The following is a 13,110-nucleotide window of genomic DNA, read 5'->3' on the forward strand; positions in this document are numbered from 1 at the left end:
CTGGATGATACATTTATTAACTTATTCCTGTTCACAGCAAGGTGTATCAACATTATTTAGGAGCAACTTTCAAGTGATCACATGTTTGAGGAGGGAGAACCAATCAGAGACCTCCCAAGGATTTATTTCACCTATTTTAAAACAAACCTTACATTTTCTCAGATCTTATCTTTTTCTATTAATGTTGTTATTATTTACATTTTTCAAGTTCATAATGTGTGAAATCTTTAATATGCCCAGCAGCGAGTTAAACACACCATAAACAACAATCTATACATCTCGGATGTCTAAACAGGGATGAAAGGAATGTTTGCACCCTGAAGGAACATAAGAAAAAGCCTCTGTAACATTATATCAAATGTGTTTTAACGATAACAACTTAAGAAAGAAGCAGCTTCAAATAGAGGCTAATGTTTCAGAAGGTGTTTGCATTAATTTGTTTCTATACTGCAGACCTAAAGACCCCAGAAAAACAAATGTAAGAGATGTAAGCTTAAATACATTTTTTAGTCAGAAGAGATTAAACACATTTGCTTTTATTCTTATAAGCAGGGCTAACAGTGAAACGCTTTGTTTAGAAATGTCCAATTGTAAGCCCTCAATTTGATACGATTACAGGCCACGACCTCCAGGTAAACTGCACTAATGTGTTACAATGACTTCTATTAAAGTATTGTATTCAACTTTTGACAGGAAGTGCTCAGAACCTGTTCTTCTAAATCGAAAGAACCTGAAATATTGTTTATTAAACAAAGTACAAAACTGACAGTTTAACTGCAAAGGACAAACAAACTGTCAAAAATAAAATGTAAGATACACATTTTGAACTTTAGTATTTACAAACACAAGTGTTTTGATAATCCTCAAAACACTTGATTTTTATCTTTAAATGTCAAGTTACATTTTTGACATTTAGAATTTAATTTAAAAATATATATCTTTCTGCTATCTCGAACTTTTTTGAATTCTCAAATTTTCAGACTTTATTTTCTAAATATAAAAAGCAAAGGAAAAGTTCCTTTCTTTGACTCTTTTCTTCTTACGTCTGGCAGAAATGAAAGTTTGACTTTACTCAGCACATTCTGACTTTATTCTTGATATAAAATAAATTCTCCTCTGAATAATTTTTGGACATTTAGACTTTAATTTCAAAATAAGAAATGTTTTCTTCACTAAAGAAATATTATTTTTCTTATGCCTTTCACTAACTAAAAGTTTGACTTTTTTCTAAAAGAAATTATTGTATTATCAACATCAACATATTCCATTTCTACTCCTCCTCCTCTGATGCACTATTTAATGCTTGGCACTACACAAAGTGTTTTCACTTCATGCTCAAAATGCAAAAGAATCTTCATCTTTATTTCTCTCCCTTAGATGTCTGCCTTTTTTTGTTTAATACATTCCTCTCCATACTATAGGACAATACACACTGTCCTTTCTCTAATGGCATGCAGAGCCTCTGTGGTCAGTGTCTCTCGGCGTGTCCCCTGATCCCAGGATGTCCAGTGAATCAGCCAGACCTGTGCTCCCTCTCACTACACCATGTGACCTTGTAAGAACGCGAGGAGCTAATGGCATGTGTGCGCACTGTTGATTTGTTTCCCCCCCGCTGAGATCTTTGCATTAGTATGTGAGCGGTGTTGAACACGGGCCATATGTGCCGTGTTTTGCCTGGTGTGTATGTGTGTGTGAAGAGGGGTGAGTGTGTGTGTATGGCAAGTTCCCTAGGGAGTGTGAAATTACCCAGCGTGGTGTGCTCCTGGGAGTGCTTCCATTACTGCCAGCAACGCCTCTCCTGGAGAGCATGATATTACACACACATACACTCGCTCCCACAGAGGTGACCCCCACTGGGCCAAATTTCCCCTCACACCTCCAGCAGTTTGTGTATATATATTTATATATGTGTGTGTGTGAGTGTGTGTGTGTGTGTGTGTGTGGCATCTTGCCAGCCAGATTAAATCAATGCTTTCTGCAAAATCTCTGTCTGCCGGGGCCCATTCCTCTGCCAACCAGACAGCCAATCATAAAGCGAGATGTGTAGACCCCCTCATGTCGATAGGCCAATCATAGGGTACGGCTCACAAGAAGGGTCTGTCACCTGGGTTATAGTGGTCGCCTTGGCAACAGGCATCATCTGGGCTTGGAAACGAGAGGAGGCGACATTTCATTTTCTCGCCAATTCGCAAAGTTGGGAAAAGGCAGCATGTCTCGAAATCGATTATCACGAAAAGTATTTCAGGTCAGAGATTAGTTTCAAGTTTTCGGAGGGGTTCAACTTTGATACACAGTTTTTTTATTCTTGTATCTTGCAGCAGGTGATAGAGGACCCTGGTTTTCACTTTGACCTGAAACTGTGTTTATTTCCTCCCTCCATCCTCTGATCCCAGCTGCTTTCACTCCTCAGCTACGGGCACTATTTTCTGGATGATAGGTTTTTTTGTGCATGCTGGAAAATAGTCACATCTCTCTACCATTTGCAGATAAAGAGCAGGATTACACAACAAATAATCCACAACTCGAAACCCCTACTTCAAGAATGATCTCACACAGTGTGAAACCGGCACAGCATTAATCTTCAAATCATAATTTTAAGCGATATTAAACTTAAACTCAACGTAATTATATGTATAAGTAGTAGTTGCGATCAAGAAAGCAGCACATTTTGAAACGCGTTGGTGTTATAAAACTGCACAATCCTGAGCAAATGCACAGATATTTTCATGATGGAGAAAACACATAGGCTACTGCCCTGGACACGTCATAGTGTGAGTAAAAGACAAAAGGGGAAGAAAGAGGAGACAAAGGCGGAGGGGGAGAGGTGGAGAGAGAGAGTGAGTGAGTGTGTGTTGCCAACATCTGTTTCCTGTGTTATATAAGCTGTGGGGGCTGGTCCCCAATGGAAATGGGAGATATTAAAAAGTCCTGCTGCCACTGACCCCGCTAGTAACACTACACTACTGCTACTGCATTCCTATCTGCACCATTATCTTCTCACATATACATTCACCCCACATCAAAATATATATCATTGCTTGAAATGTATAAGGTCGGTTCATTTCAGAAAACACAATTCACAGAAATATATAAAAAAGCTGTACTTAAACTAATAAAATGTTCATATTATCACTAACTATATTTTGTGAATTTAGCAAGTACTTTATTGTATAGTTTAATGAGCTGAAGGACTGGTTTGCCATTTTTGAAAATACACTTTCTTGCCGAGTTATATGAGAAGATTGATACTACTGTACGCTACATACAGTATGAAGCTAATGCTAGTTAGCTTAACTTAGCATAAAGATTGAAACGGGGTAAACTAAAGCTGATCAATTAACATATTATATTTATTTTTTTGTAATGCATACAAAAACAATAACTAGACTTTTGTTTTTTTTAATTAATATTAAGACAACAAAAACAAAAACACATTACTCTTTACACATTTAAGAGTCTTGCTAGCATGCTTTCCGGAGATTCCAGGTTTTAGGCTAGGCAATGCTAACTGTGTAACAGCAGTTGTTCATTTTTATTTGTAATGGTAACAATGGCATTATCATCCACCTCTCAGCAAAAAAACTAATAAGCATATTTCCCAAAATGTCGAACTCCTTTAAAGAATCCATATTGTTCTTGAGTAAAACTTTAAAAATGAATGCTACTTACAGGTTTTGCTGTGCTATCAATAAGCCACACTGTTGCACAGATTGGTGTGTTGCTTTATTACAATGACCACAGCATTGTAGTCTTGTTTTGTCAACCCCACAAACACTGCTATTGTGCTGTATATAATCAATAAGCACCAAAGCTGTATTAATCCACAGCTGAAAATAGATCCAAACAAAGTCCCACATGACACTTTTTGTAAAATGTTACTTTGTATTTTCCACCTGGAACTAATGGGCTTCAGGCTCAGCGCCATAGACATAATATGAAAGTCAGTATCGAGAGATAGATTCATTGTTGGTTTTGTCCTATTTGATAATAATATGAAAACACATCTCCTCAATCAACCGCTTTACCTCCCACCAGCAAAACTACAGCTTAAAATAGTTTCATCATAATCAGCACTGGCATCCATATACTGTAGAGACCCATTTAAACGGTTCATATTGACTATTACGAGAGGAGAAAGTAAATTTTGTTTTCCACTCCGCGCTGAAATGAGATTAAAAAAGATGTATGATGCACAGAGCGCTCGGAGCTGCCACTCTCTGTGCAGAGAAACACGCCAGGCATCAGCGTAAGAGGCTTTGTTGTCCAGTGCATTTCCATGTGCAATATAACTTAACCTACCCTACCAATCTAAAGTATTACAGCTGCCTATCATTTCTATGATGGACATCCACAGTCGGAGTAAAAGCATCAAACCCGGGCTGTGTTTAATCCATATTAACCCACTGTGATGCTGGGATCCATCTTTACTTACTGAACAGAAACAGATAAACAGAGGATTAATAACATGGCGTGGACCAGATACATGTCTGAACACCAATTAGGATATTCAGTACATTTGAACAAAAACAATATGAGGTCTGTTGGGAAAGCATGAGAGAGATGAGAATTACAGCAAATGTTCTGAGAGATCTTTTTGAAGAAGAAGAGTCAGAAAGAGGGACAAGAAGAAGAAGAATAAGGGGGGGGGGTATTTCTTCTGATAAAGTTGCTTAATACAGGCCATTTCTGTTCTCGTCGAAGGCCATTTGACAACAAAGAGAGAACGGGAAAGTTGAGAGGGAAAGTTACGCGATGGTTGGACAAAATTATATATTTATAGAAAAACGGGGCGGGTTATGTGTGGACATTTGTCCTACAGGTGTTACGGATTGACTTTCCTTCCACAATGTACCAAAACCCAGGTGGTTCTAATTTAAGCTATATTTGCCCTAGTTTGTGCTTCTCCTGTATGTATTTATACATGACCGTCTTTTATATTGGATTTGACCATCCAGTCACACATATAGGTCTTCCTCCACGTAAAGCACAAGGCAAACTTCCAAAAATGTTTCAGGTCATTTGCCAACACTGACGGTATGTAACAATTCCCAAGACACTCAAAAACATATAGTCCAGTTCCGATCTCACAATGTTTGTCAAATAAACTTCAATCCAAAACTGGAATATAATCAGAAATGTAAAAGTCTGAAATGTAAAAACACTGATTACATGAGAGGCACAAACTGGACCAAATCCAATGTATTTAACTCCCAAAGCATCTACGATAAGCTGTCACTTAGCAATTAATTTCAGTCAACTCCTCTGGGTTTCTGAGCCTCCCGAGCGTGTCATGGTGGCATAGTTTACACGTCCATTAAACACTTCTGTCGAAACAACCAGTCTTATAGATTTTTTAAATAGTTCCCCTTCGGCTACACCGAACAAATGGTATTTGACAACAAATATTGTCGTCTCATGATTTACAATGACAATAGTTGAAGATCGTAAATCAAACTGGCAGTAAATATTGATAGCTTACAAAAACAGTATTAACTGATTTTCTGACTACTTAAAAAGGCAGAACAAGAACACAGGTCTGACATATAAACTCTTCATACATTTGATATGGCAAACATGTAAGCAAACAATTGGCTGTACCAATCCAGCACACAATGCAACATTAGCATTTATTTTGAGTTTTTCCTTTTATCTCCGTTTTGGTCCCCACCTCCTCCAAAAGGGAAATAAGGCATTTTAGCTTCTAAATGTTCCAAAGACTTCTCTGTTTGCAGTTTGGAGCATGGCAGCTAGCGTATTCTGGGTTAATCATAGCTCTTTCTCTAAACTAAACTTCCCTGCTGCAGCTGAAAATGTTAAAACTGAACCAAAGCTGAAAGGTGCTAAAAAGTTCGATAGAAATGCCAGATCAGGTGGACTCTCTGTGATTTTATCCCCATGGGTGTTCCTTTTCATATTGCAAATAGTAAATTGCTTTTTTTATTGTCAAAATATTGATTAGTGCAGCTTAAAAGAAATGTGCCGACAAAAAAATGGTAGCTTCTAGCTAACCAAAGTGTTGCAGCATTATAGCTGGATATCTCTTACGTTATAATAATTTCACCCCTAAAAAATGGCGGGTTGAGCGAATCTAACAATATTATTTCAGCATAATGTTATACAACTGGATATCGTCTTAGATTTAGCAAATTGTAATATGTAAAATACTAAGATAATGTGTTTTCTTTCTCTTTTTTGAAAGACTACATAACAGTGAAGGGATGTCATTTTCTGAACTGACTAGACTGTCCACACTCATTATGTCCACACTAATAATGATTATTTATAAAAATCTCATTGTGTAAACATTTTGTGAAAGCGACAACACGATCACAGCAAAAATATTATGATATTTAATGTCATCCCTGCCCTAGATGCAAGTTTGAATTGAAACAGTTTTGATTTATGGAAAATGGCTGACAAAGATTTATTTTAACACTAGAACCGTCAATGGGTATATTTTACCCGCAGCTGTTTCTTGATTGTATGTAACTTTTTTTCAATAAAATATTCAAGTCTCCCAGTCTGTGACTTGTTGTTAAAAATGGTCAATATGAAGTCAGATTGAAAAAATTGCCAAAAGAATTGCCATTTATACCCATCAGCGCCAGATAGATAGATAAATAGATAGTTATAGATAGATAGACACTTTTAGCGATATTTCATACTTCATGATCTGCACACTAGATATCATATTCTATTATATTCTATTGGTTTAAGTTTCATCAATGTGCGATCAAAACTCACTGTTAACCCTGTATTCTAGTATGATAAATAAAATAACATTGTACCTTGAAAATCAATGCATTCTAACAGCGGGTACATTTGACCCGTTGGCGGTTTTAGGTATACAGCGACCCCTGGCGGAAAAGCCCACAAGCATTTGCCTAATTTCTCATTCATTCAGAGTCTTTGTTAATTGTATGCAAGTATTCTTCCGCATGCATTCTACAACTCAAAACAAACAAAAAAGTTAACCTTAAGATGTACCATGTGTATTTTGAGCAAACACAGTAAAATGAGATACATCCGCTGCAGCGACCTGCTGATGAATGAGCGTTACAAAAAACAACACCTGAGGCAAAGACAAATCAAAGCTCACTCCAGACGCTACAGCTCATAGCACTGCCAGTTAAAACGCGAAAAAGTATCAAGGGCGCCTCATGTGAGCGGGGCAAGGTTAAGTTAGAGGTGACACACTTAAGTGTAGCACCGAGAGACTTCATAGCGAGTCTTAGATTACAAAACCGCCTGTTGTCTCTCCTCTGATTTCATAAGAGGCTTTGAGAAATATATCACTGCGAGTGTGTGTGTGTGTGTGTGTGTGTGTGTGTGTGTTGTGCTTTTACGACACTGATCTTCAGCAGTGATCCAGAAGTCTGAGGGCAACAACACTTGTCATTAAAGGCATGTCATTCTGCACAGGGGAAGAATCCTGTTAGTAAACAAAGCCATGGCAACCGTGGAACGCACACTCTCTCACGCTCTCTCCTGCAACTTTGCCCTCACTCACACTCACACTCACACACATGAACTGAGCAGTGAGCCTATTCTAAACTAGTCCCCCATCTTGTCATCTGCCTGGATATGACCCAGAAATACAGTGACTGGAACAAATAGGCCACTGTCATATTAATCTCCACCTCTGTAAATTGATGGAAATATGATTTGGTGCGTTTACCGTCTCCCTGCTTCCACCTCTTTCTGTGTGTGTGTCTATATCTATCACTCACTACGATAACTTGAGCTACACATAATCCAACATAAAAAAATGTCAGACGCCGTAATTGCACGCTCAAATCAAATAGACATAAACAGGTAAAGGAACAAGCCAGAGCCGGGGGGGTTGGGTGGAGAAGAAGAAGCATGCACATGATATTCTAAGTAAAAAGCTTTGAATGGCAGAGTCTGACTGAAATTACAGAGATTCTGTAATTGCAGCTTCAGATAAAGCACGGCGCTTGGCAGGTAGAGTAGGAGTCTGCAGAGATGTGCCCTCATTTCCACACCGTGCATGTGTGAGTCCTTTTTGAGCATTCATGCATGCTTGAGAGTGTGTGTGTGTGTGTGTGTGTGTGTGTGTGTGTGTGTGTGCAAGAGAGAGAAAAAGGGGAATAGGTTTGAAGGGTTAATTAGCGTGCTGTCTTAAACGGTGTGCAGCGACAGGAAGACAAGACAGGCTGTCCTTGCCAAAATCACCTCTACACAAGCTGCTGCACACACACACACACACACACACACACACACACACACACACACACACACCACACACACACACACGTACATAAATGCATATAACACAGAATGAGGACATGCACTAATTCTCCCCCACTCAGCACCTCAGTGTCCATCTAAAGCTCATATACACTTGCACACACCTAAGTCAGTAAAGCCAAATCAGTTTTCCCGTTGCTACAGCAACAGCATACTTTTATGTCAACTGCAACCTAGTTACTATGGCGATATGGAGACAAGAGAAACGCTGCAGGCGTTGTAGATCAAGGGCCAGAGGACAGCAGAGCGGGAGGGTGGCATCACAACTATTGTGTCACACACACACACACACACACACACACACACACACACACACAACACACACACACACACAACACACACACACACACACACACACACACACACACACTACACACACACACCTACACACACACCACCATCACACACACACACACCACAACACACAACACACACACACACACACACACACACACACACCACACACACACACACACACACACACACACACACACACACACACACTACACACACACACAACACACACACACACACACACATCACACACCACACACACACACACACACACACACACACACACACACACACAACACACACACACACTTCGGTTCACACGCTGGTCAAGGCCTAAAGAGCTCTCATATCCACCGGTATAATCTCAATCAGCTAAACTAGCAAAGCCAGCATTGATCCTCGCTGTTTGTCTCCCCCCCCCCCCACAACCCCCAACACCCCCGGGCAAGAGGACATCTAAAGTCTGCTGGCATCTGTGTTATAAATCCTCCAGTATTAATTTGCACTAATTGAGTGAGGGATTAATTCCCCGTTTACCCGGAGTATTTAATGGAGGGAAAATCTGGATAGGGGAGCCGCTATAAAAGACTGTATCAAGACTTAAATCAAAAGTGAAACGCTGTTCCCACTGGGGGAGCGCACAACGTCTGAGGGAAAGAGAACTATGAAAGCAGAGATCATCAACTATTGATAAGGCCGAATCTGGTACAGCTGTAGACAAAATAAAGAATATGTTTGACTTCAAGTTGGATATGCCTGCAAACCGCTGATAACTGTCTGGCTGTGAAAGAACTTATACGCACACATGATAGAGTGACTAATGGGAGGTATTTACCTTATGGCATATTTCAATAATGTTGAAAATATGATAAATGAAAAGCAATTTTTCAAAATGATCCCTGCTTTGGTTTGAATTGGGGCAATGTTTGAAATGTTCTATATTTGAGGACGGACTATCAAAAATGAACTTTCACAATAAAATAAAAAACCCTACACAATAACAATAAATAACAAATGAATCAATATTAGGCATATTTAATCAGAAATAATTTATATTGATGTTTTGATTAAATTAAATTAAAAGGGAATGTTATGCTAATTTCAGATTCATATTTGTATTCTGTGCCTCTACTGTGACGTGTTAAGATGCTTTAATGTTCAAAAAGCTCTTTATTTTTCTCATACTGCCTGTGCTGCAGCACCTCTTTTCTCCCTCTGTCTGAAACCAGGGCCCAGTCTGCTGTGATTGGATACAGTAGCTGGCCGGCTAGGGATTTTAGCCTTTGCAGACCATTTACATGCACAAAAACCTATGACATAGTACAAGAAAGGGAAAACCCTAAAAAGCAGCCCTTTAAAAAGGTCACCTATTATGCAAAATCCACTTTTTCATGTCTTTTATACATAAAAATATGTCCCCTCTGTGTAAAGAGATTCTGAATGTTTCAGATTTTGGCCACTTTATGATGTCATAACGATGTTTTGTCTTGTGTAACCATTAGCCAATCACCAACCGGTAACACCCCCCCCCCACCTTATCACCTGAATCTCCTCCTAGAGCACCATTGTGTTCTTTTTAACCAAATATCTCTCAGAGGGGAGGGGCTCCTTATTTTCATCTAAAGTAACAGACAGAGAATCAGCACTTTTGAAACAGGGCAGAAACAGAGGGGATTATGGGTAATGCTGCAATGATCTGTTGGTATTTCCAGCCAAACACTTCAGAGACATGTTTTGTATATCTGAGACCTATAATATATTGATGAAAAACAGTATAATAGGGGAGCTTTAAAACCTAAGATTTAATGTTGTTGACTACATCCTTTGTTCCAAGATGGCCTAATTGTGCCACTGACAAATATGCTATCGGTATTTAATTTCATATTTTACTTGGAAGTCATCTTCAAAGAGTCCATTTAGAAGACAGATCAAATAGCTCATATAGTGTTTGAGATAATAACTTAATTACCTGGATACTTGGATCAAAAGTGGCCTTGTATAGGGAGAAGTGTTGTACATTTGCTGCTCAGTTAGCGTTAGCTAAGCTGCTGCTGCTCAGTCCTCAACTCGCTATCTTTTGAAATGTTTACACAATACTTTGACAATCTTTGGCCGAGCGCTCAGAAATTATGATGCACATTTGGCAGAGAACATTTTGGAATTCAAGTGTGACTGAATCACAAAATTAACATCGACTCCAGCAGATAAGATGTAAAAATGAGGAGCATTAATTCTGCCCTTTACCTTAAGGGGACGCATTTAGGTCACAGGTTTTATTTCTATGTTTTTAAGACGGTAATTATGTCACTGTTTCGGGATCAACCCTTGATCCTTAAACAACAACTTGTTTTGCTGTTGCTACAAACACATTATCAATTTAACCAAACAATCTTTAATAATCAATCGATTCTTGTATAAGGCTGTCATACAAAAGCTTTTGCAAATTGGCAATTTTCTCTGATAAGGTCAGAAAATATATTTAAAAAAAGCAATTGTAGAGGACTTTCAGAACATAATTGACCATTATTCGTGGTTAAACACAAGCAATACCCTTACTTGCCTTTTCTTTTTTTTTTACCTTCACACTAACACAGAAACAGGTTACATAAGTGTTGAGAGAAACATTTTCCAATGGTTGTTTCTTGATTTGTTTTGCTGTGTAAATAAAAGATACACACCTTGTGTAGACAAAGATAGAAATTGTTACCATCTATTTTCTCAAATCTTCTACGGGATCATATTTTTGATGAATACATTTTAGGACCTTGAGTACTTTGTTTGGTAATCAAAAGTAAGTTAATACCCATACCTAAAGGCGACTTCACAAGATCAGCATAAAACGGCTCTGCGCTGCCATTGCCGTGACCCAACACTAATGCCAACCCTTATCATTTCAACCTTGACCTCAATGTCCTCTGACCTTTTGACAGATGTTTAAAGCATCACAAACTATGTACGTAACAATAGAAACAAACATTTACCAACTGTTTTCACAACAAGGCTCTGCGCCCAACCTCGCAGTGACCAAAGAACAAGTTGCGTATCATGTGAAAGCCTACATTTGAGCGAAAATTATCCAACATTTCTCCACACAACTGCAGATGTGTTTACCTGGCTCCGGTCTTTGTCCACCTTCTTGAAGCACTTGTTGAGCGACAGATTGTGGCGCACTGAGTTCTTCCAGCCTGTGGGGGCGCTTGCAAAGTAAGGGAAGTGCTCCAGGATCCAGCCGTAGATATCCTTCACCGGCAGCCGCTTGTTTGGCGCGTCCTCGATGGCCATGAAGATCAGGCAGCTGAAGGAGTACGGCGGTTTTCTGTTGGCTCCCGCCGCCAAGTCGTACGACGAATGTGCGTCGCCGAGCAAAGCGTCTTCCAGGGAAGGAGACGAGGAGGAGGGCGAGCGCGAGTGCTGACCGTCGGGGTCCTGCAGGGGGGAGACGCTACGAAGCCCCGAGTGGCTGAAGCTGTTGAGGAGGTCGGTGCTCTCGTGGAGCCAGGAGAGGCTGGTGAGCTCCTCGTCCTCGGCCTTGGAGAAGGAGGCGGACAGGGACAGCGAGAGGTCGGCTGCCTCGGCCTCGGATGCTGCCGTGGCGGCGTCCCCTTGTCGGTACGGCGGGCTCATACCCTGCGAGGCACTGGCGCCACTACTGGGGCTTTGGGCCTTCTTACTGGGGGGCATGGTGGGTCCCATCCAGCCCAGGGCTCACTCCTGGAGAGAGGAAAAAGGGTAGGACAGAGGGAAAGAGAAAAAGAGGAAAAAAGAAACGAGGTCAGCTTGTGAAATTCATTTAGCTTTCTCACATAAAGACTTTTTCTTAAAGGCCAAATGGTGGAGACACGCAACAAGATTTTGACCACATTCCCAATTAGGCAGATCTGAGGGGAAAAGTATACATCATCGTTTTTCTCTATACCCAGTTCCGGCTAGAACGGCACATTTAGTGCTTCATTGGTTGAGGAAATCTTGCCTTGTACGACTACCCTCTAATTACAAGCGTACCAGGAAAGTATTGACATTACACGAAGGTTACTGTCATAACATGTGAACCCTGGTAAAGGTCTAATAGCGCTTTGACATCGCTATAACAGGAAAATATCCAAGGTAGGCGTGCTGAATCAACTTTAACCTGTCCATGACCACATCCTCACAATTAAGACATCTGCCAGAAAAAAAGGAAAGAACAACTTTTAAATTCCTAATCATCAATATTCTCCCAACATAAGAGCAATTGTGTTCTCGTTAGCAGAGGAAGAGCGGTTATTGACGGGGACGGGGTCCGAGTAACACACACCACGCTCAGAAGGCTCACAGCAAGAACCTGTAGGGACAGCTGTGGGAAGAAGGACCCTCGCCCTGTGTGCACACGTTTCAGAATCTGGACACAAATACACATCCTCGATAGGATGTACCACGCCGACACGCAGAAAGAAAAACCTACATTTGCATGCACACAAATTCGGACAAAAAGGTCCTGACAGGGGTAGAAAAAGGTTTCAAGTCTAAAAGCATGAACACACACATACATAGACAACACACACAGGG

At 40.1% G+C, this 13,110-nt stretch overlaps 1 protein-coding gene across 1 annotated transcript in view; it reads right to left on the reverse strand.

Annotated features, from left to right (window-relative positions):
• The window catches only part of LOC117554202 (forkhead box protein N3-like), a 69,877-nt gene that overhangs the window by 26,750 nt on the left and 30,017 nt on the right, over positions 1-13,110 (reverse strand). The window contains exon 2 of the mRNA XM_034228500.1: positions 11,677-12,276. Coding sequence (XP_034084391.1) covers positions 11,677-12,258 — 582 coding nt within the window. The 5' untranslated portion in view covers positions 12,259-12,276. The remainder of the gene's footprint in view (positions 1-11,676; positions 12,277-13,110) is intronic.

The sequence above is a fragment of the Gymnodraco acuticeps genome, unplaced genomic scaffold (assembly GCF_902827175.1).
Source record: "Gymnodraco acuticeps unplaced genomic scaffold, fGymAcu1.1, whole genome shotgun sequence".
NCBI classification, from domain to species: domain Eukaryota; kingdom Metazoa; phylum Chordata; class Actinopteri; order Perciformes; family Bathydraconidae; genus Gymnodraco; species Gymnodraco acuticeps.